The 22448-nt window shown below is 52.2% G+C and overlaps 7 protein-coding genes across 7 annotated transcripts; 5 read left to right on the forward strand and 2 right to left on the reverse strand.

Moving 5' to 3' along the window:
• Positions 1–240: 240 nt before the first annotated feature.
• BDQ94DRAFT_160444 (BRO1-domain-containing protein) lies at positions 241–6160 on the reverse strand (the record flags this gene model as incomplete). Its single annotated transcript, XM_026769220.1, has 6 exons — positions 241–1359; positions 1418–3014; positions 3089–3391; positions 4403–4576; positions 4634–5877; positions 5948–6160. The coding sequence occupies 6 exons, from the start codon at positions 6158–6160 to the stop codon at positions 241–243; spliced, it is 4650 nt and encodes a 1549-aa protein (XP_026624795.1).
• Positions 6161–6457: 297 nt separating this feature from the next.
• Positions 6458–10208, forward strand: BDQ94DRAFT_180219 (endopeptidase La). The gene is made up of 2 exons (XM_026773569.1): positions 6458–9829; positions 9885–10208. The coding sequence occupies exons 1-2, from the start codon at positions 6650–6652 to the stop codon at positions 10044–10046; spliced, it is 3342 nt and encodes a 1113-aa protein (XP_026624796.1). The 5' UTR covers positions 6458–6649; the 3' UTR covers positions 10047–10208.
• An 850-nt stretch (positions 10209–11058) lies between these two features.
• Positions 11059–11818, forward strand: BDQ94DRAFT_56750 (uncharacterized protein). Its single transcript, XM_026776069.1, has 3 exons — positions 11059–11242; positions 11316–11375; positions 11455–11818. The coding sequence occupies exons 1-3, from the start codon at positions 11143–11145 to the stop codon at positions 11607–11609; spliced, it is 315 nt and encodes a 104-aa protein (XP_026624797.1). The 5' UTR covers positions 11059–11142; the 3' UTR covers positions 11610–11818.
• A 1361-nt stretch (positions 11819–13179) lies between these two features.
• Positions 13180–13895, forward strand: BDQ94DRAFT_146646 (uncharacterized protein). The gene has a single exon (XM_026766866.1). The coding sequence runs from the start codon at positions 13279–13281 to the stop codon at positions 13777–13779; it is 501 nt and encodes a 166-aa protein (XP_026624798.1). The 5' UTR covers positions 13180–13278; the 3' UTR covers positions 13780–13895.
• A 1217-nt stretch (positions 13896–15112) lies between these two features.
• Positions 15113–18179, forward strand: BDQ94DRAFT_56755 (protein kinase family protein). The gene has a single exon (XM_026776070.1). It carries the CDS (start codon positions 15360–15362, stop codon positions 18096–18098), a length of 2739 nt encoding a protein of 912 aa, XP_026624799.1. The 5' UTR covers positions 15113–15359; the 3' UTR covers positions 18099–18179.
• Positions 18180–18784: 605 nt separating this feature from the next.
• BDQ94DRAFT_171840 (CobW family GTP-binding protein) lies at positions 18785–20318 on the reverse strand (the record flags this gene model as incomplete). The annotated part of the gene is made up of 6 exons (XM_026771836.1): positions 18785–19129; positions 19189–19720; positions 19776–19872; positions 19944–19955; positions 20008–20091; positions 20198–20318. 6 exons carry the CDS (start codon positions 20316–20318, stop codon positions 18785–18787), a joined length of 1191 nt encoding a protein of 396 aa, XP_026624800.1.
• Positions 20319–20526: 208 nt separating this feature from the next.
• BDQ94DRAFT_146653 (Mob1 family protein) lies at positions 20527–22415 on the forward strand. The gene is made up of 2 exons (XM_026766867.1): positions 20527–20890; positions 20967–22415. Exons 1-2 carry the CDS (start codon positions 20657–20659, stop codon positions 22266–22268), a joined length of 1536 nt encoding a protein of 511 aa, XP_026624801.1. The 5' UTR covers positions 20527–20656; the 3' UTR covers positions 22269–22415.
• Positions 22416–22448: the final 33 nt, after the last annotated feature.

Raw genomic sequence — 22448 nt, forward strand, 5'->3', positions numbered from 1 at the left:
CAAACAACTCTTCAGAGAAAGTGAGGGTAGACGTGAAACAAGAAGAAGAAATACTGCGGGGAGAAAAACGCCAAAATGCATAACATAAAAACGTGTCCATTCCATAATAAAAAAAAAAATTCTATCATACTTTCATATCATGATCCTAATCCTGCTTCCATTGCCAATTGTTCATACCATTCCATGCCATCCCCGTGATTCTCATCCGTGCATGCATGGGAAGTTATTAGTTAGTTGATTTCATTTCCATGCATTCAGGCCAGCCCAGGGGTCATTGCCGGACGCGGATGTCGATTGGGGTTGAGACTGCGAGGGAGCTTTGTGGTGCTGGGATGTGCCGTAGGGTCTACTTTGTGCGTAGCCGCCAGGACCGGATGGGTATGGCCCCGTCGTGGAGGGGTAAGTGGTCTGCTGGGGACGGGGCGGCGGAGGAGGTGGAACATAGCCCTGGGGCATGAAGGAAGATGGAGCTGCTGGCGGGGTGGGCCCGGCGTAGCTGAATGGAGTAGGGGTGGACGTGTAGAAGTTAGGCGGGGGTGAGACGGCCGGAGGGATGGGATAGGCCATTGGGTTGTAGCCCTCTGAGAGAGGCGCTGCTGCGCCTTGTTGGAAGGTCTGTCCTGGGACGTAGGAAACGCCCGGTGCCTGGCCCATGTACTGTCCGTAGGGGGCAGGGGAATGCGAGATAGGGATGCCGTGCGGCTGTCCGCCGACATTGGGAGGATACCGTGGGGACATCTTCGGTGAAGATATGGCGGGGTTGGGATATGCGGGCGTCTGAATGGCAGGAGGAGGGGACTTGACCTTGGATGGCGCGGTTGTTGTGGAGGAAGGAGTAGACGATGTCTTGGGTTCCGTAGACAGGCGCTCCATTAGCTGTCGTAGCTTCTCGCGTTCGCGGTCTTCCTGCTCAGTGGCATTGCTTGCCTTCTCCCGCTCGATTTGGCCCAGTAGCTGGGCACCTTCGGATCGTCGGTTGTTGATAAAAGTCTCGACGTTCTTCTTCAGACTGTCTACGGTTTCGGTCATCTCCTTGTAAAAGGTCTGGGCCTGTGCCGTTCCCGACAAGAGACCATTGAATGCATCGTAAATCTTCTTGTATCGGGACATCACCGTGTTGCGTTGACGGGTGATGGTTTCGTACTTCGATTGCTCGGCACGCACTCGTTTGTCCTGCAGTAGATCACCGTATATCTTCGTAAGCTCCTTCATCAGCGAGGCCTGCTTATGGTTGGCCTGGAGGAGTCGATTCTGATGCGGACGGAATTTCTCCAGCTCCGCTTCGAAAAGCTGACTTTCCTGTCCTGCAATGGTTTTCTTGTTGAGTATCAGAACGTTGGAGATGTCGTCGTTGTGGACCTGTTTGTGGGCCATTAGTCTTGCAGAGCAATGTGCTCAAGCTGTCACATGGACGTACCTTATCCTTCAGGTCTTTCAAGACCTGAGCCCGTTCTCTCTTGACCAGATTCAATTTTTTCAATATAGCCTCGACCCTTGCGATTTGCTCTGACACGGAAGAGCTGCCTTCGTCGTAGACATCATCAATCAAACTTCCTTCTGCCGTTGATGCGTAAGGGCTACCAAGCCCATTTTTACCCTTGCTCTGCTTGGAGCCAGCTTTGATCATGGCACGCTGGAAGAGTACTTCAGCCTCGTCTGTTTCACCTGCAGATCGCATCTCATCGAAGTCTGCCTCATATTGCCGCAGAGTAGACAAGAGTTGAGAGTCGCTGGCACTCGCTTCATTGATGGTGTCTCGGTAGGTTCGAATATCGCCGCGTAGTGTAGTGTTTAGCCTGGCGCTGGGCTGCTGGCTCCAGTCCGCTCCGTATTTGGAGCGCATCTTTTCGCATACACTCTCCTCCAGGTCCAATTGTTTGGAGCACTGGTCTAGCTGCGCGAGAATCTCCACCTTGCGATCCTGTAGCCCATCAAAGGCCTTGATAAATGGTTGATGACCCGCGAGCTCCTGGCACCATCGTCGAAATTCATCATCCACAGTCACCTCCTGGTCCATCCCGCCTTTGAGGATATTCAGGCTGCCCGGAAGTTTCAGATAATCAAGACTGGCAGCCATTTCCCCATTTGCCGTCTCAACTTTCTCCGTTTCCGCACGGATCAGCTTGGCTTTCTCTTCATCATAGAGACTGGCCGTTTCTGTGACAGACATGGGCACCAGCTTCTGGAAGATATCTGGGCCGATGATACGTTGAATATCTTGGCCTTGATAGAGCTCGCTGACAGGAATTGCCTTTGCTGCAGGCAGCTTCGCAACAGCTGACAAACCCGCCTCACTGGGAATGGGTTGGTGATAGATAAAGTCGTTGTCCTTCATAAATACGGTAAGCTTGGCCTGGACATTGGCAAGATGATACTTGATGATATCGAGGAGATTCGTGCCCGATTCGGAGCTCAAATTGGCATTTGGAGAGACCGATGAGGGGAAGGACTTGGCCCATCCTAGTGCTGCTGTTGAATTCTTCTCTGCCAGCTGCAGCCGGGCAATGGCGACACCGTGCGATCCGCTTTCGCTGTCCGTCAAAGCTTGGTAGTAGGATGCCACAGAGGCCATGTGCGCCGCCTTGGCCTGCACGACGATTGTCCACACTTTGTCAAAAACTCCCTTTACGAACTCCTGCATTCCCTCGGCGGCTTGAGAGTACAGATAGGCGGACTGGCTTGCAAGTTTTGCGAGCAAACCGGCCTTCTTATTGTCCGCGATCTGCTTCTCCAGAAATACTTCTTGGCCTTGAGCGAGGGTGATGTTGATCAGAGCTTTGACAGTTTCCCGGTTTAAGTCGGTCGACGGCGCGTGGAGGAAATTCTCATTGATATATGTGAACATGCCAGCGGATGCCTGGAAAGAGTGATACGCGGTTTTGAGACCGGTATCTTCAGCGCGATTCTGGTTTGCCGCGTGGCATGACAGAACGGCGGAGATGTTAAAGATGATCGATGCTTTCTCGAATGCCAAGGAGTATTGCGAAGTGGGCTTCTGGGTAAAGGCATCATACCTGTATGAGGGATTGAGGCATTAGCAGACTTGAATGATGTGGTAGGAACAGGAGAAGACAAGGGTTTGTAATACCAAGTGAAGGAGATCTTGATATGGTTCTCATCGACCGGAAACCTCAGGTCCAAGAGCTCCAGCTGTCCATAATACCGATACAACAGGTCGCGGCCTGTCGCACTATCCTTCCCCGCGCCCCTCATGTCCTGGCGCAAGCGGTTGAGGGTCGCGCATTCTGAACTGTAGCGATCGGGGTCTTCACCGTAGCTCTGACGGATGTAGTCCTTGAGGGGTCGAATCCAATCGATCTCGTTGGTCTGCTTGAGCGGACACGAAATCATGGGCGATTGAACCATCTTGTTGCTCGGGAGGAGCGGGGAGCTCCCATCCAAAGGCGGAGAGACAGGCGGGCCCGAGGTCGAGCAGGGAAGTCAGAGCAGGGCGGACAAGGGCGAAGTCGCAGTGTTTCGAGGGGGGAGAGTTTTCGGGGATGGCACTGTGGGGTAACGAAGGTAGGCGATGCTTAGTCGTTCAACCCTGCGAGAATTGTGGTGGCCGGTGGTGGTAAGGATTGATAGATAGATTAGTCGCAGGGTCACTAGCAAGTCTAGTCGTCCCCGAGGCAGCCTAACAGTAGTTCCGTCGTTAGCTCGACGATGATGACGGAAGTGGGGAGCCCAGCAACAGAGGAGCGAGGGAGGCGGGAGGGAATTGCGTGGTGCAGTTGCTCGGAGAGGAGATTAGGCTTTACTTGACAGGCTCCAATGAGAGACGAATGACGGATCTTACCTGCTGGGTGATAGAATCAGGCAGAAAGGAGTGGAGTGGAGTGGGAGTTGGTTGGTGGTGGTTGACTGAAGGTGATTGTGACGAGTTGCGGATGGGGGCGAGGAGTGTGCTGTGATGGGACGGATTCTAACCGCCGGCCGTGACGGCCAAAAAGGCAGCAATGTGGCATGCCTGAATCAATACTTTCTCTCACTTTCTAACTCTGACGCATTCTGCAATTTAGTCTCCACCAGTCAATGCTCTGGGATCCTTCTGACAGTTGGACGATCGAAACTCTGAATTGATTACTTGTTTGGAGAAGAGAAGAGGAGAATGTCTTGGAGCGCTAACTCTAATCGTACACAACATACATACACACATCATCCTGAGAAAGTCTCTCTATAAACAACCCAACGTCACGAATGAAACAATTGAACGGATACAGGCGAATCGAATTATCCCAACATGCAGAATGGCACCAGAACCCCCAATCTCGCCGGCGCTATGATATTTTCCCGTAAACATAATTACACAGTAAGGAAACGAAGGTGTTTCGAAGGAGTATCCAGAAATTGTCGATTATACACATGTTCGTCGGGGTACTCCTTTTAGCTGGAGCCGGACTTCTTCTCATCGTCGGATTTGTTGCTGTCGCTGCGGTCCTTCTTGCCTGACTCGCTACCCGAGCCTTCCGATCCCGATTGTTTCGAGTGGTTCATGAGCTTGTGCCAGGCCGATTTAAGGAATCCCTCGTTCTTGGAAGAATCGGAGGTGGCGCCGGAGTCAGGAGTTGATCTGCTTGTCTGTCAGCAACACTGTAGAAGGAATCAAACCCAGGAACGGTGCAATACTCACCCATCCTTGGGGATGTCCATGATGCGTCTGGCCGTCTTGTCACCCATTTCATCCGCTAGAACCTCGAGGATTGTCCGCTGGTTGCTAGTCAAATACTTCGGCATGGCAACCTTGAACTCAACCTTCAAGTCACCGGTAGGAGTGAAGGCTCTAGAACGGCCACTGAGTTTCTTCATGCCCATGCCCGAGAGAGTAATGCGGTCACCCGTGCCGGTACCCGTTCCAACCTTGACCTTGACCTCGCCGTCCAAAGTCGGGACCGTCACCTCACCGCCAAGCAGAGCAGTGGTGAGAGGAATAGAGGCTGTGTAGAGAATATCGGAGCCGGAGCGGCTGAAGCGGTGATCGGGGGAGACCCGAATGGAGACGTACAAGTCACCACGCTGCGTACGGGAGCCAGGGGCTGCTGCGGTGCCCGTAGGAGGGGCGTCACCTTCTCCGGACACTCTCAGACGCATGCCATCCTCGACACCGCCGGGGATGTCGACCTGGACAGTCTTGCGATCTCTGACCACACCACTTCCTTTACACCCGCCACATTCGGATCCGCGGGGAACAGTCATTCCCGCACCTCCACAGGCATCGCAGGTAGCCGCAACTTGGAATCCTCCCTGCATGAAGTGTACCCGGGTGCCAGAACCGTTGCACTGACGGCATTGCGTTCGTTTAGCACCCTTCTTCAGTCCATCTCCATCACAGGTGCCACACTCCTTCAGGGGAGTGATGACTATATCCTTGGAAGTACCCTTCGCAGCTTCCATGAAGGAAATGTTGGTCTGAACCTCGATATCTTCGCCAACCAAGATCTCCTGGAACGGGCTTCGGCGTCCTCGACCCGCACGGCGAGCGCCGCCGGTGAATGCGCCGAACAAGTCTTCGAAGTTGATGTCACCCGAGAATCCTCCAGGGAATCCACCACCAAATCCTCCACCGAAGCCGTGGAAACCACCGGCGCCGGCAAATGGGTTACCGCCACTGGGATCGAAGCCGCCGTTCTGGTCAAAAGCAGCTGAGCCGAATCGGTCGAAATTCTCGCGCTTCTTCGGATCGGATAGAAGTTCGTAGGCCGACTGAGCTTCCGCAAACTTTTCCTTGGCGCCAGGGTCTTTGTTGGTATCCGGGTGGTATTTCTTGGCCATTCCATAGTAAGCTTTCTTGATGTCGCCTGCAGAAGCACCCTTGTCGACTCCTAAAACTTTATACGGGTCAGACATGGCTCCAAGAGGAGCGGTCGTATGGAAAACCTGCGGGCGGGAATGGGAACTTAGTCACAGCCCGGACATCTCTCCATGGGATATTGTAGATAATACCTACCCTTGACGACAGGAATGCCGGACTGTTCTTGCTACGAACACCATCCCGCAGGCGCTGGCTTGTTGGAGAAGCAGCCGACACATGATAAGTCCGAACTGTGGTGGTTGATCGGACACTGGCGGCCGGGTTCTGCTTGGAGCATTGTCGCGAAGTCCGCAGTAAACGAGCGGGAATAGCCGCGGCTTTGGGCATTGCGGCGGAAGCAGCACTCATCGTGAGTAGCAGAGGAGCATCCAACGGGAAGATAAAGAGAGACGATGAGAAAGGGAACGAAGGAGAAGGGCAGAGAAGCGAGATTTGGAAACCGACGAAGCTGATTCGAGCAGAAGCCGGCGACCTTTTAGTTTTGAGACTCGCTCGACCGCCTCCTGATGGGGAAGACGCTTGGAAGCTTCGAGTCGCTCGCCTCGAAAAAGTTTCCCGACCGGAACATCGTTAATCCGCGGACTGCGATGATGAAAGCCTGCTTCGGTAATCAAGCACTCGACCGACTTGACCGAAGTGAACTGATCTCCCCCTCGACCTCATTGTTCCCATTGAGCCATCACATTCCTCTCCTTTAGTCTTCGTTGGGATTTCTCTTTCAGTAAGCTTCCGAGCTACTGGCTTGTATCATATTTATCCTCCATCCCTCTCCTTCCCACTCACCTGCCTCTTTGCCGCCTCGTTTCCATCCGCATCTACATTAGTAAAGCTACTAGCATGCTCCGCGGCCAGACTCTCCCCTGGAGAGCCGCGCTCCAACAAGCCTCGCGTCCTTTCATCCCTCGACCTCTACTTGCTCCCTCAAGATACAATGTCACCGCCCGATCGATACTAAATGCGTCGCGACTTCACCGCTCCCTCCCGACCTCCCGCGCTTTCTCCTCGAGCTCCATCCGGCGGAGAGAGAAGCCCCCACCCGGCGACGAAAAGGACGACCCTGCTCAGAAGGAACAGAAAGACGCAAACGAAGAGAAGGATGTTGAACGTGTTTCAGACGCCCGACGCAAGGCCGCTGATCCCTCTGGCAAGCAGGGATCGTCACACGAACCCGGAGCTCCGACATCGGGCTTTGCACGGCGGAAGGAGAAGGCGGGCGCGGACAAGGAGCAACGTGGCCTGGAGGAAGACTCGAAGAAGGATGGTAATGCAGTAGAAGGCAAGGGGAACTCCTCTGATACCCCATCCCCTATACCTGTCAATGGTGGCTCCGACTCGAGGCCTAGTGGCGCGAATAATGGTGGCAACGAGGATGGCGGCAAGAAGGGCAAGAAGGGCTCCGGCGAGAAGGCCTTGCAGAAGCCATCGGTTCCCGAAGTGTATCCTCAGGTGATGGCAATTCCGATCGCTAAGCGACCGTTATTCCCGGGCTTCTACAAAGCAATCACCATCCGAGACCCGAATGTAGCCGCCGCCATACAAGACATGATGAAGCGGGGACAACCCTACGTGGGTGCCTTCTTGTTCAAGGATGAGAATGCAGATGGCGATGTGATTGAGAACCTCGATGATGTCTATGATGTTGGTGTCTTTGCTCAGATCACTGCCGCATACCCTCTCCGGGGTGAAGCGAGTGGGGTCACCGCCGTTCTCTATCCCCACCGTCGTATCAAGGTCTCTTCGCTGCTTCCGCCTAGCGATGCTGCCAAGGCTGGTACAACTGATGAGAAGACATCGGAACGCCGTGGAGATGTTGTTGCCAGTTTTGAGGAGGGCACTGCCGAACTCGCTCCTAAGGACCATTATGAACCCACTTCTTTCCTGCGGAAGTATCCCGTCAGCTTGGTCAATGTGGAAAACCTTGCGGAGGAACCCTACGATAAGAAGAGTGCTATCATCCGCGCTGTCACCAGTGAAATTGTCAACGTTTGCAAGGAGATCGCGAGCCTGAACCCGTTGTTCCGCGACCAGATTTCCGCGTTCTATACCGATCAATTCCCCGGTAATTTGAGCGACGAGCCTGCCAAGTTGGCGGACTTTGCCGCCGCCGTCTCTGCAGGAGAGCTCAACGAAATGCAAGAAGTCTTGGAATTGATGAACATTGAGGAGCGACTTCCCAAGGCCTTGGTGGTGCTGAAGAAGGAGCTTATGAACGCGCAACTCCAATCCAAGATCTCCAAGGACGTGGAAGCTAAGATTCAGAAGCGACAGCGTGAATACTGGTTGATGGAACAGATGAAGGGCATCAAACGGGAGTTGGGCATTGAGTCCGATGGCAAAGATAAGTTGGTCGAGAAGTTCAAGGAGAAGGCAGAGAAGCTTGCTATGCCGGACGCCGTCAAGAAGGTGTTCGACGAGGAGCTCAACAAGTTGGCCCACCTGGAGCCTGCTGCCTCTGAGTTTAATGTCACCCGCAACTACCTGGACTGGCTGACTCAGATCCCTTGGGGACAGAAGAGCGTGGAGAACTTCGGTATTCAACATGCGGTGAAGGTCCTGGATGAAGACCATTATGGTCTCAAGGATGTCAAAGACCGCATTCTGGAGTTCATCGCTGTGGGCAAGCTGCGTGGTACCGTTGAGGGCAAGATCCTATGTCTGGTCGGACCGCCTGGTGTGGGAAAGACCAGTATTGGAAAGTCCATCGCACGGGCATTGAACAGACAGTATTACCGCTTCTCAGTTGGAGGCTTGACCGACGTCGCCGAGATCAAGGGACACCGTAGGACCTATGTGGGTGCTCTTCCTGGACGCATCATCCAGGCTCTCAAGAAGTGCCAGACCGAGAACCCCCTTATTCTGATCGACGAAATCGACAAGATTGGCCGCGGGCACCAGGGAGACCCGTCTTCTGCGCTGCTTGAGTTGCTTGACCCCGAACAGAATTCGTCGTTCCTGGACCACTACATGGATGTCCCGGTGGATCTCTCCAAGGTTCTCTTCGTTTGCACTGCAAACGTGACTGACACGATTCCTCGGCCACTCTTGGACCGAATGGAGCTCATCGAGTTGTCGGGATATGTTGCCGATGAGAAGATGGCCATCGCTCAGCGGTATCTCGCCCCTGCTGCTCGGGAGCTTACCGGTCTGAAGGAGGTTGATGTTAATTTGACGGAGGAAGCCGTTGAGGAACTCATCAAGTCCTACTGCCGTGAAAGTGGTGTTCGGAACCTGAAGAAGCAAATCGAGAAAGTTTATCGTAAGGCGGCATACAAGATCGTTCGGGATCTCGGCGAAGATGTGCTCGCAGAAGAGAAGGCTCTGACAGATGAGGGTAAGGCCGTCCAGGAGGAGTCGCAGAAGGAGACTGAATCTCCCGACTCAAAATCTCCTGTCGACCCGGAGAAGTCCACGACGGAAACGCCTCGCGTTGCGCTGAAGGTTCCGGAAAGTGTGCAGCTCAGTATCGGCAAAGACAGTCTTACTGACTATGTTGGACCTCCCATCTTCACCGCTGACCGTCTCTACGACACCTTCCCGCCTGGCGTGACCATGGGACTTGCCTGGACTAGCATGGGAGGTGCTGCTCTGTACGTCGAATCGATCCTGGAGAACGCCTTGACGCCTCAGTCCCGACCGGGTATCGACATCACCGGTAACCTGCAGAACGTGATGAAAGAATCTAGCCAAATTGCCTACTCATTTGCCAAGTCAGTCATGGCGAAGCAGTTCCCTGAGAATCGATTCTTTGAGAAGGCTAAGCTGCACATGCATTGCCCCGAGGGTGCCGTACCCAAGGACGGCCCCTCTGCTGGTATTACCATGGCAACATCTCTGCTGTCCCTGGCTTTGAACCACCCACTCGACCCGACCATCGCCATGACGGGAGAACTGACCGTGACCGGAAAAGTTTTGCGCATTGGAGGTTTGCGGGAGAAGACCGTTGCTGCTCGCCGTGCTGGTGCTAAGAAGATCGTTTTCCCCGCGGACAACATGTCCGACTGGCTGGAGCTGCCTGAGGTGAGTGGTGATTAACTGTTTGGGAGTGTCTGACAAAGCTAACTTGCAATCACAGAACATCAAGGAGGGCATCGAGGGCCATGCAGTAGGCTGGTACTCTGAGGTGTTCGATCTCCTCTTTACCGACTTGGACAAGGGTGCTGCCAATCACGTCTGGCAGAAACAGCTGGCTGAGAAGCCTGAGAAGAAATCCAACGAAGTAGAGGAAGACGAGTGAATTACGCCACCAGTCCTCACGCCTTGATGACATACTGTTCTCCAGCTCACGCCGGGGATTGTTTATTTTCTTTCTGGTCACGTGCAAGGCGTTATCCTGTGGAAAGCATGGTTCGGAGTTGTTTTCATTTTCTTGTCACTTTCCTTCTTTGGTTTAAAGATTCACTTCGGGGCAATTCGCCCTTCGCTTCGAGTTGTGGGCCCTACCACAACACTGGGTGGAAGTTGATGTTCGCCTAGACCGGCTGTTTAACAGTCTTAATACTGGACTACGACGAACTGCAATACTGAAGCCTCGCACTCACTCCGCTCTGAGAAAAGAAGATGTTTGGAATGGTTCATGAGACCGGCTGTGTATCCTTGTTGGATCATGTAATAAGCCGGTCTGAAGGAGAGGATAGAGCTCTGACTACAGTGTTGCCTGACGCTGTTGTCAGACTTGCTAATGGACAATATCACATCTTGTATATGTATATACCTAGGCTTTGTCTTTGTTTCTTGTAATAGAGGCTACGTTGCCCAAGTCCCGTTACCTCCAAACAGCCAAACCATGGCTTGGCATCTATGCTCCCATCCACCTTAGGTGTAAAACTGCCTCCTCACCTCACAGAAATCTGTAACCAAATTTCACTCAGTATGATCTACTGACCCTGAAGAAGTCATGCATTTCACTCGATCTAAACGTCCTGTCAACCAAGCTGCTTCTGGATTTTTGTTTGCGCTCGTCGAAAATTGCTTTTTTAGATCATGGTGATATTGATGGAGACTTCATATCTATGCAGCATGTATATTTCCTAGATACCTACAATCATACCTCACAATCCTAGTATTCGAAGAAGTGCAAAAGTATTTGTAATTCAACACACATTCACGCGTCGCATTCGCTTAAGAAGACACAGGAAACATCTCATTCACAGCGGCGTAAGTCACGGGATGTCTTTCTCTCCATCTATAAAGCGCCTTCAGGATCATTGTATGCTTTTCCAACTTCTCTCTCTCCTTCCCGTCACTCACATACTCTGCACGTATCGTTGACCTGTGCCTTTCATTTATTGTCATCCTAAACTTAACAACCGCTACCCTCTTTATCAATCACGATGCAGTTCAATATCCTCTGCGTCTTGGCCCTCCTTGTCGCCTTCGTGGCCTCCGCGGCTGTTCCTGAGGTCGCTCCTGATGTCACCAGCACTTATGAAAGTATGCAGTTCGCCGTTCTTCTAATGCTATTCATATAGAAAGACAAGAGTGCTAACAAAGCTTTCTGTATAAGCCTGGTTCGATGTTGAAGACTTCGATGTGACTGATTTCAAATTTGCTACTCGCGATGAAGGTTTGTGCCTCTCTGTCTCTGTTGATATGGCATCCCTTATTAAAACAAGCAAGAAACTAAATCCTTCCTCTGAACACAGACGAGTCCAATTCTGGGTTGGCCAATGAAGATGGCGACGAAACCATGGAAATCCAGGACAGAAGATGTCATCGTCGTTGCCGCGTTGACTCTCATTGCTGCCATACTGATCAATGCGCGCTGGGCTCCTGCATGGGGCCTGGAAGGTGGCCTTAAGTGTGATGCATGCATCCTGTCGACAATATGCTTGGCGATGTTCTGATTTTTGCTCAGTTATCTGGTGCATATCATGAGTTTGTGCTTGATATATGGTGGTGAAGAAGCAAGCTCTAGGCACTCGACATGGTTGTTTTCATCTCGGTGGTGTTGTGTTTTCTCTTCATATTTGCCAATCTTTCTCAGCTTAGTTCATGATACTGAGTGGCTCTTCTGTTTCACTTATGTCACTTCAACTCTCATATCTTCTTTTGTTGCCTACGAGCTGTTGTTTGCCGAACAGGGCAATCGTCACTGTGGACTGTTCTGTTGTCACCTGCTGCGCGGGACGACATAAGGAACGGACTATGGAGACTTGAGAGCCTAGTTCTAGCGATCTCCACGCTTGCATTTCACTTACTTGAGAGCATTCTGGCAATCCTAATCATTTAACACTTACTCAAGAAGAATCTTGGCCGGCGTGGCCCAGAATCCCCCTAGCATAACCCACTATATCCAACACCGGCACCAACACCGACATCTACCTTACGATCAAATGTAGATATTGATCCGTCTGAAGGACTACTAACAGCATACTATCACATATGCATATCCCGTATACTAACGACTAGGATTGTAGATATCGCACCAATGATCATGGAACCTTATCCGTCCTATAGGAGGAAGCTACCTATCCGATCTACATGTCACTACAACTGCTACTTACGTCCGGACTCGTCAAGACCCCCTTCTCCACTGGGTCCCCCAGGCTTTGCCCCGGATTGGATGCAAGCAGGGAGCTAGTTGGGAGAAAGACCACGACAACGGATCTGACAGGCTGGATGAAGATGGGAGTGTGTCATTCGGACTTCCTGGCTATGCCATCCGGGAATCTCCGCATAGGTCGGTTGTCTGGTTTTAATCTGAATTTTTAGTAGATCAGCATGAGCGGTAGTAGTGATGATGAGAATGATGATGGTGATGATGTATGTTCCATTGCTGAGGTAACGAAGGACTAGAGTTCTCAAGATTTCATTCACGAAGTCATCATCTTAAAGTTCACTGAGGTCATCGATGAGATTATGGGATAGTATGTTTGGTCTATTATAACTGACTGTCTATTAGTATACACTGGGCTTTGACACAGTTGTACAGAACATGCATACCATGTCAGTAGGCAGTGCAGCGGGCCTGCATACAGTCCCATCCCCATGCCATCATCTTCTCCGAAGCAGGCTCAACCACGACAACAACGGTCTGTCAATCTAGCAACTACTACTACTACTACTACTACTACTCCAGTACTAGTAACCGCAGTTATGCTGTTTACTGCCACAGGAGAGAAAAGGGGAGCGAAAAAAAAAAAAGGGTGATGTTTTACGCTACAAGGTGGAGGATAGTGATTGGTCGCATCATCCTGAGGTGTTGTTCCTTCGATCTGAATGGGAGCATCACTTTGAAAAAGCAAAGTTTAACCGCGGGGATAGCTACCTACTACTGACTAGGTAATATCTATGAGGACCCGAAGAGGGTCTTGGTGCAGCGATGAAGGATGTACTACTACTAGGAATGAGGTCCTCCAGGGACTTTTCACTTATCTTTGTTGGATTATTGGATCCAGGTGTACTACTTCACTTCGCGCCCCTCCCTCTTCCCTTGTCTTTTCCCCCTCCTCCATGGCAACCTGGGTATGCACTTGATCGGGAGAGGGGGGGACCTGGCAGACGATTGTTTGTACAGCGTGGCCTTGCCTGGTGTTGTTGTGTTTGCGGATCCAGCGATACGCTCGGGTAAACCAAAAAATTCACATCTGGAAGAGCCTAGTGATGAGGTGATGGGTGGATTTTTGGGGGAGAGGGGGGCTCCGTCGGTGATAGTGATGAGGGTTAGTAGGAGACGATCGGAGACGAAGACCCGACCAGCTCAGTCGGAGAATAGATATTACTACTGTAGGCTACTGCTAGGGAGTACCAGAGTAGTAGGAGTAAGTTGGATCGAGGGGAGAAAGACAGGAACGAACGGGGAGGGCTTCGAGAAGAAAGTTGGGCTGTGCGTCTGCAGTAGTGGATGCCGTGAGATGAATCGAGTAGTGCTCCAGCCTGCTTGCTGTAAATTTGAAGAAATCAAGGCGTTATCCGAGGCGATAGCGATTATTGTAGAGTTTACAACTCGGTTCCCGGTTATTTCCTAACGGATGACTGTTTTGAGTTCCTTAGGAGGATTGATTCCCGATCGGAGTCCTTCTCCCCCAATATCTAACTGTCTCCCAACGGGAATATACTACTAAGTTAGTTACCAAGTGACTCTCTGACTAACTAACTAACTAGGAACGATGCTCGTCTCATCTTTAATTATTCTTCCTACTTATCCATCAGGCACTCACTGTCAGGCCGCCGTGCATTTCCACTGGCTCAAAGCCGGCGGCTGTGATTGCGGTTCCAGATTCGCTGTCTCGCCATGGCCAGAGACCGACTAGACTCTCCATAGTAGACACAGCAGCGGATTAGTAGTATTTCGCATCATCCTTCGTGCTTTAGTCGGTTTGGGATTTCCATTGGTTTGAGTATTATTTTCCTACGCAAGGATCCGATTGTGCGTTCGCCGTTTCTTCCATCGGTCTTCCATTGGGCCTGTTCCATTCTGGCCCAGTCCTGCCAATCTCTTTTCCTCGTTTTCTCTCTTGCTCTCTCTCTCTCTCTCTATCACTCTCTTGGGACGACTAGTCTAACTCCGTACTTGCTTGCTATTCATCCCATCTCCATCCTCTCGCATCTTCCCTCTCTCACTCTCTCACTCTCACTCACACACTCTCTCACACTTTCTCTTTCTCGCCTCTTTCCACATCACTGCGTCTCGTGGGCGGTGAATTCACCAACACTTTCCTCGCCTCCTCTTCACCAACCTCTCCCAACTGGTCTCCATCTCCTCTCTACCACCCCATTTATGGATCAACTGATCGACTGGCTGCGATACTGATCCAATCCTCGGCCTCTCCTTTCCTGTTCCTTCAGCCCAACCAGCCTTGCAGCCGGGTGACACCTACTACCAATTTAGTCGGTCTACTATCGACTCATCCTCGCCCCCATTCGTCGTATTCCTCTTCCTCGTCATCCTTATTTGTCCTGCGTCTCTCTATGCTCTCTCTATCCCACTGCATTGTCACTCCCTCTGCCTTTGATCCCCATTAGTAGCAACCTGACAACAACAGTAACAACAACACCACCACCACCATTATCTCCACTTCCCCAGGTCATAAGAACAAGATCAAATTACATCCCCGACCATCATATCGTCACAGTGCGCCCAGTGGGACTCAGTTTGACTGGGCAAAGCAGTGCCTGGACAACACAAACTCGGGTTCTCACCGACTTCTTCAGGGAGATTCATTTCTATTTATTTATATCATTGAATCCGATTTTAAAGTTTTTTTTTTCCCTTTTATTTTTCTCTTTCGTTCACTTGATTTTTTTTCTACTGCTTATTGGTCTACTTCAGCACAGTTTCTCATTTTTTGCTTTTTTGCTTTTGATTTCCTGCTTTCTTTTTCCTTTCCCCTTCGTTCGTCTCATTTACAGGGCTTGAATCTAATACCCATAATTATCTCTGTTATTTCCTTTTCCTCTTCGTCAGACCTGTGAGGACCTCGCACAGGGTTACAGTCACTGCTGACCACAAGGATATCGTCGCAATTCTTATGGACATCGCCATCCCATCCCCCTCGGGTGTTCCAGTCGTTCTCCGTACGACAATTTAGCGACCGTGTCGATCCGTATGGCCATCTCCATTGCCGACAGTTCCTGTAGCCCGACGAGGTCGCTCGGTCTGTTGTTGGACCCGGAGAAGGTTGACCTTCCCCGTCCCAAGCAGAGCATGTGGCATCGCCTGGGCCTTCGCAGGTGGCTGGGCCGCGATGATCGAGATTTCTCCTCACATTCCCCCGCTGGCGACGCTGCCCCCACCGCAAATAAACCCAATTCTCCAGCCGCCCACAATGAGCATAATGGTAATCACAACAGTAACAACAACCATAACCCACCCCCCAGCGGCAAGAACAACAACAAACCGCACCACAGCCACAACAAACCCCACGACAATCTCAAGCGTCGCCTGTCCAGAAAGGTAGGAGTCGGTCTGCCGCGAGCCACTACCTTCAAACGACAGAATTCCGAGCGGCGAGACAATCTATCGCCCCTAGAACCCGAGCCCCGTCGTGCAGTGTCCGCCGACCGTCGTCGCGCCGTGAGCTCCCACCGGTCCAGATCCCCACCGCCCACCGTGGACCCCAGACTGTCCGCTCCCGAGGTTCAGTGGCGCGAAGACCCGAGCGAGACCACGGTCGAGCGACTGCCTGAAGCGAATGAGGACAGCGACTTTCTCTCGGAATGGAACCCCTGTCCTGACGTGGCGGAAGCTCCCGAGGAGCTACCGGACGATACGCTCGAGATGGAACTGGAAAAGCGTTGGATTTTGAACCTGAGCATGCATTTTCGGGATCGCTCGGAGCGAGAAAAGTTTTTCGTCACATATGCTGAGACTCCAACTCGGTGGCGGAGAGTCACTATATCTTGCGATTACCGTGGTGCGCCCCCGGATTCCTTGGAACAAGACCTGAGGGAATTGCGATATCAGCGAGACAAGTGTGCCCGAATCTACGAGTCGATCCGCGAGTCGCTGTCGGAGATTCAATTTTACGACACAGTCACGAATCTGAAACTAGAAACTCGAGACGGCCGCCTGCATGTGCACGTTACGGAGGATGTCAACGAAATCATTCCCTATCCGCCGGTTTCTTGCATCGGACATTTGCCACAAGCACGACTGGTCCCAGAGAACCAGCTTCATTTCGATGCGCATCTATCCGGCTTCGTCTACAACGTCCAGCTGGATGGCAAGGCATACATCAAGAAAGAGATTCCTGGACCCGATACAGTAGACGAGTTTCTGTATGAGATCAACGCGCTTCATGCCTTACAGGGCACCCCTTATGTTGTTAGAGTAGAGGGGATCGTGGTCGATGACTTGCAGCAGGTGGTCAAGGGGCTCCTCATAAGCTTTGCAGAGAAGGGAGCGTTGGTCGACATTCTCTATGAGAACCGTGGCATGATTGCCTGGGAGCGGCGGGAACGCTGGGCCAGGCAGATCGTCCACGGTCTTTGTGAGATCCACGAAGCCGGCTACGTACAAGGTGACTTTACGCTTTCCAATATTGTTGTGGATGCCGATGACAATGCCAAAATCATTGATATCAATCGCCGGGGCTGTCCGGTAGGATGGGAACCTCCTGAGATTGCGGCAAAAATCGAGAGTAACCAGCGAATATCGATGTATATCGGGGTGAAGACGGATCTGTTTCAGCTGGGCATGACACTGTGGGCTCTGGCAATGGAAGAAGATGAACCAGAACGACAGCCCCGTCCTCTAATGATTGGACCGGATGCACGGGTGCCGGACTACTACCGTAGGTTGGTCTCTATTTGTTTGAGTGCGTCCCCCCGACACCGGCTGTCGGCCAAGGAACTTCTGGGCTTCTTTCCCCGCAATATGTGGATGACCGAGCAGTCGTTTCCTCCGATACGTCCTGCCCAGACAGGCCTCGGCGTCGCCTTACAGAATGGGGCTTTGCCACTGTACGATCCTCGAGCGGCTTTTCTGTATCACCACACGCAGCCTGTTGTCAATGGGGCATCTTTCGACACTCAATTATCGTTGGATGATACATATTCATTACAGCATGATGGCAGTGACTTTGCTTCTTCTCCAGATCGAGAACAGTACATAATGTCCAGGGAGCAGCAAGCTGGGGTGACTAGGACTGCGGGCCACGAATTGCTCGAAAGGGAGCCACTACCTGCAGCCCAACACAGAGTAAACGCAGTCACATACTTACCAGTGGCCAATGGAGTATTGCCTCAGACAACTCTGAGAGACTCTCATGCAGTACACAATACCGATCCAAGTTACGTGGAGGACGAGCCTGACTTGGTCGCCAACGCCCATCCTCCTTATCGGCGAGGATCGATGGACGGTGCAGTTGATCGGATACCCGGTGAAGCGATTCGTTTGCCGAGAGAACATGCCGGTGCTGTTGGCCACCTACCACCCTCATTGAATCGCTATTCATCCAACAATCTCTCGGAAATGGGAAGGTCCCAGGAATCTCCGATGTCATCAGCAGATACTCAATCCACGGATTTGTGCCCTGCTCACTTGACGGACCTGGGACAGGCCATGATTGACGACCAACATTGGCCGATGGAAGCGCCGTCGCGTTCTGTTTCCTCACTTCTTCACTCGATACTACCGATTAACCCTGCAGCCAATGTTGCCGACCAGAAAATGATAGACTCGGACGCAGACCGGTTCTCCCATCTGAGTATGAAATCCACCCTGGGATATTCTCACCAGGGCCTTCAAGAACCCACGACCTATTTGAGCGATTCTCATTTACCTATCAACCCAGCATTTACTGAAAGCGCCATTGGCGTCCATATGACAGGAAGGGAGTGTTGAGCCATTGCAGGACGTGCCACTTGTTCATAGTAGTCACCCATGCCTCTAAAATCATAAGGGACCGAACAGTGCAACCCCTGCGAATTTCCACTGTACAGTTAGTTCTTTTGAAGCGTTGCTCTACGGAGTATTCAGCGGGCATCACGGCGAATTCGGAGTTGGATGATTTCGGGGTTTGCTTTTCTTTCGTCTTTCTATTATCTTTGGTTTGATCTACTACACGCTGATCATCCCCCCAAAAGCCCTCATGCAGGTTTTCACTACTGCAGTTGCGATTACAGTCTCGGGAACCCATATGCTACCAGAGCAGTGGGGATATTTCTGGACATGGCGTTTTGTTTTTCTGTTTTCTTGACTGCTTCTACCTACCTACCTACCCACTAACGACTTACGACCGGCTGGATATTGTGACTTTTTGACCTTGCGCCGTTCCCATATTGTACACTGGTTTGTTAATACTATTCTAAGCAGCAACTGTATTAATCTGAAAGGATGACCTATTTGATTTGGCCGCGAACGAAACGATGGGTACATAGATATTAGCATCTAGCATCTCTTCCCATCTAAATCATATATCGTAGCAAGTAGTGTGCAACTGTAAAACTCTACTCTTCTCTTCGTACATACATTCATCATCGTCGTTATCATCATCAACCATCCTCCTCTAAGTACCGACCCCTCAACACCTAATCCACCCGCCCCAACCACTCCTCCAAACTCCTCTGCCACGCCCGCCCCCCATCACCACCCAACCCCCGACCAATCAGAACGATCTTACATTGCGTCTTTCCATCTGCGGGCTCCGAATCCCTAATCTCAAAAACGTCCCGCACCGCCTGAATAATCTTCGTCGACCCATCACTCAGCACAAGGATGCCCTTTAACCGGTGGATATCGAATCCCGTAGGTCCGGATACCTCCGCCGCGAGCGGCATCGTGGAGTCCCACAGGACGGATTGAAGCCAGGTGTCGACACGGGCTACTTGGGATGGGGTGATGGGGGGTGTGGTGAGAGCGATGGTTGAGATGGACTGTGAGTCGTGTTAGTAAATTCCTTCACCATACGTCTCTGAAACTGGAGGGGTAATACCGGATCCATATGACTATGTCCCTTCTGGGCGAAATCCAAGCTATCCAAATGATCATACGCATGCAGATCAAGCACCACGCCCTCTATCTTCGGCGTCTTGCTATGATCCGTGATGTGGATTTTAGCTGCGCTGTTGATGGCCGTCACGCGGTCTTGGACTATTTCTAGTTCGTCGGATGTTACTAGGTCTGCTTTGTTGATGATGATTACGTCCGCGTGCGAGATTTGCATGTGTGCCATGGAGAGGACGGGGCCGGTGTGCGTGTGCGTGTGGGAGTCTTTGGATTCAGCTTCTGCTCCGTGGCTGGAGACGGTTTCTTCGGGAGTCGGCTCGTCTAGTAGATGCAGGATGTTTTTGGCGTCGACGAGAGTGACGATTCCGTCCAGGTAGATGCTGCTTCCTAGGTTGTCGTCCACCCAGAAGATTGGGGCGATGTTGCCTGGGTCGGCAAGTCCGGTGGTTTCAAGCAGGATGTAGTCGAAGGCGCCGCGGCGTTCCATTAGGGATTCGATGGCCATGACGCCGTTGTCTCTGCTCTTGTATTAGTTGAGGGTGTGCTAGATAAGGGTAGGTGATGGGGATGTACTTGACAGAGCAGCAGATGCAGCCATTGCCGACTTCCATCCATTCGGTCACTTCTTGACCGTCTTGGTTGACGGTTAGGGGTTTCTCGATGTCGGTAGCTGGGTGGGTGTTAATTGGGGTTTGTTTATATAGTGGAAAGGGCGAGAATGTATGGTTTGTTTTCTCTTACAGTCCCCGAATTCTACATTATCTTAGCAATCTAATAGTTCTTGTTCTATGGAGTGGTCACTCACCGTTCATGATCACGGCAATCTTCTTGCCATGCTTCTCGGTGAGGATATAGTTGAGGAGAGTGGTCTTGCCGGCTCCCAGATAGCCTGACATGAGGAAATGTTAGTTAGTGTGGATCTACGGGAGATTTTTTTTCTTTTCTGCTGCTGGTCTACAATGAGATCGATCTGCATGTGTGGCATCACATCATACCAGTCACAAGCGTGATGGGCACGCGGTTCTGAGGCGGCGTGTCTAGTGACGTCGATGGCGGGGCCACATCGGGGGCGGTCAAGATGTCAACCAGCTGGGGTGGGGCATCGTCGTCGTCCATACTGAACGCTGTGTTTTTCAGGCTGGGGAGAAAGTTGACCGGAGTGTAAACTAGAATAGTTAGGATGCAGATGAATGCTAAGATGGAGAAAGTCGGGGAATGACGTTACCCCAACAGGAACGCTAGGGCTTAGGGCACCGGCAGTCATTTGGCAGCAATGCAAACCAGACAATCGCAGCCAATCCCCATCCGGCCAGCTCCATCTTATCTCCTCATTTCAGCTCGTTGTTGATCCGCTCGTCTCCAATTCCTTCCGTCTCTCCTTTACATCCCTCCCCGTTCTTTCTCTTCTTTATTTCTATTTTCACTCATTTGAGCCCTTTGCGAATCCTCTCGCTATGGCTACTGCGGGAGTCTCGCAGGCCACCTCTCCACGCCTGCCTAGTCCGCCCCCGTTTACGGAGGTCCAGATCGGGCCCAAGTCACCTTCGGTCGGCGAGTCCTTCGACCAAGAGACGGAGCAATTGCTGGGCGCTTCACAAACCTCGGAGGATGGCTCTACCCGGAGGATTCGTCCGGGAACTAGAGCTGGGGATATGGCCGTTGGTCCGCCTCTGATTCCTCTCTCTCAGGTACTGTTTTTGTAAACAAGGCACAGTTGTCTCCGAGTCCTAGCTCCGCTGACCCAGCCACCCCTTTCTGCGATAGCTCGATTCCCCCTTCCAACTTCAAGAACACCTCAAGGCTCTCTACAACCATTACACACGGCCCGAAGGCACTGATACAGTAGTTCCTATCAGTCGGGATGTCGCCATGCAGCTCGCGGAACCTCCGGACGGCGTCGACCGGTCGCTATGGCTCTACGAACTGTGTCGCTTCCTGACCATGAAAGTCAACAACCTCATCATCGCCTTCTTCGCCGATTCCCCTCCCTGCTCCTCCCAGACTTGCCCCGAAATGCGTGCATCCGAATGGCAGTACCTCTGTGCCGTTCACGATCCGCCCAAATCCTGCTGCGCCATCGACTATTGCTGCCATACTCTCGATTGGGCCACGAATATCCTTACGTCGCCTAAATACTTTCCTAGCCGACTGACTCTCGGTTCGGAGACAGGCGGCGGCGCACAGGCCAGCATGAGACATCTGACCAACATCTTCCGACGGCTGTATCGCATCTTTGCGCACGCCTGGTTCCAGCACCGAGAGGTGTTCTGGCAGGTGGAGGGACACGATGGGCTGTATATCTTCTTCAAGACGGTCTGCGACATGTACAGTCTCATTCCGGAAGATAATTACACGGTTCCTGCGGAGGCGGAGGGTGTCGATGTTCAGCAGCCGGCGGCGCCGGAGCACGCGGACAATCGTCGGATGACGATCTTGCGCAAGGAGAACGAGCCGTTATCGCTGGAGAGTATTGAGCCGGCGGCGATCAGCACGGGAGCGACCACGAGGCGTCACAAGAATAGCCCGTCTATCAGCTCGAGCGTGACGACCATCAACGAGGGTGCCGAGGACGACGAGCACCAGCCAAGGCAGCAGGCTGTAGCGGCGGCAACGGCTGCGGTTGCAGCTGCGAATGCCGCAGCGGCTGCTTCCTCGACCCCTGCCCCTACGCCTGCCCCTGCACCGAAGGAGGCCGAGCCAACGCCATCCGTCGAAGAGCAGCAGAAGCCGGAGCCGGAGCCGCAGCCGGAGTCGGAGCAATCCGTTGAAGACAATGGGTCTAAGGTCACCGTCTCAGAGGTCCACGCCGATGATGACGAAGCTACGCAGGACTCGACAGAGAAGCCGGAGGAGAAGTCAGAGGAAGAGCCAGAGACAGCCGAGGCCGAGGCCGAGGTCGAGCCCAAGACTGAGGTGGAAGCTGAGGCTGAAGAGCCGGCCAAACCTGAAGGCGAAGCGCCTGCAGAGGCGGAGGCGAAGCCCGAGGTAGAGGCAGAAGTAAAACAACCGAGCGAGCAAATTAGCGAACAGGAAGCGCCAGCGCAGGAAGCAGCGCAAGAGGCGTAGCGACGAGCAGATTCCTTCCTACTGATTTCTTTTTCTGATATGATACATGATGGCGTGTGTCGATACCACGGTTGTAATATGTGAGCATGTTTGTGAGGAGGCTCTGATGTAATATACGAGCGAGTAATGATACCCTTATGAGTGGAGATTCATCTGTTAAATCTGTAATTAGATGTAGAC

Source organism: Aspergillus welwitschiae, assembly GCF_003344945.1.
Source record: "Aspergillus welwitschiae strain CBS 139.54b unplaced genomic scaffold BDQ94scaffold_22, whole genome shotgun sequence".
Classification (NCBI taxonomy): Eukaryota; Fungi; Ascomycota; class Eurotiomycetes; order Eurotiales; family Aspergillaceae; genus Aspergillus; species Aspergillus welwitschiae.

Coding starts and splice junctions, on each gene's coding strand:
- BDQ94DRAFT_146646 (XM_026766866.1), top strand. CDS start 13,279: ATGCACTTGATCGGGAGAGGGGGGGACCTGGCAGACGATTGTTTGTAC.
- BDQ94DRAFT_56750 (XM_026776069.1), top strand. CDS start 11,143: ATGCAGTTCAATATCCTCTGCGTCTTGGCCCTCCTTGTCGCCTTCGTG. Junction 11,243..11,315: donor TGTCACCAGCACTTATGAAA/GTATGCAGTTCG, acceptor TTTCTGTATAAG/CCTGGTTCGATGTTGAAGAC. Junction 11,376..11,454: donor ATTTGCTACTCGCGATGAAG/GTTTGTGCCTCT, acceptor CTCTGAACACAG/ACGAGTCCAATTCTGGGTTG.
- BDQ94DRAFT_56755 (XM_026776070.1), top strand. CDS start 15,360: ATGGCCATCTCCATTGCCGACAGTTCCTGTAGCCCGACGAGGTCGCTC.
- BDQ94DRAFT_146653 (XM_026766867.1), top strand. CDS start 20,657: ATGGCTACTGCGGGAGTCTCGCAGGCCACCTCTCCACGCCTGCCTAGT. Junction 20,891..20,966: donor CTCTGATTCCTCTCTCTCAG/GTACTGTTTTTG, acceptor TTTCTGCGATAG/CTCGATTCCCCCTTCCAACT.
- BDQ94DRAFT_180219 (XM_026773569.1), top strand. CDS start 6,650: ATGCTCCGCGGCCAGACTCTCCCCTGGAGAGCCGCGCTCCAACAAGCC. Junction 9,830..9,884: donor ACTGGCTGGAGCTGCCTGAG/GTGAGTGGTGAT, acceptor TTGCAATCACAG/AACATCAAGGAGGGCATCGA.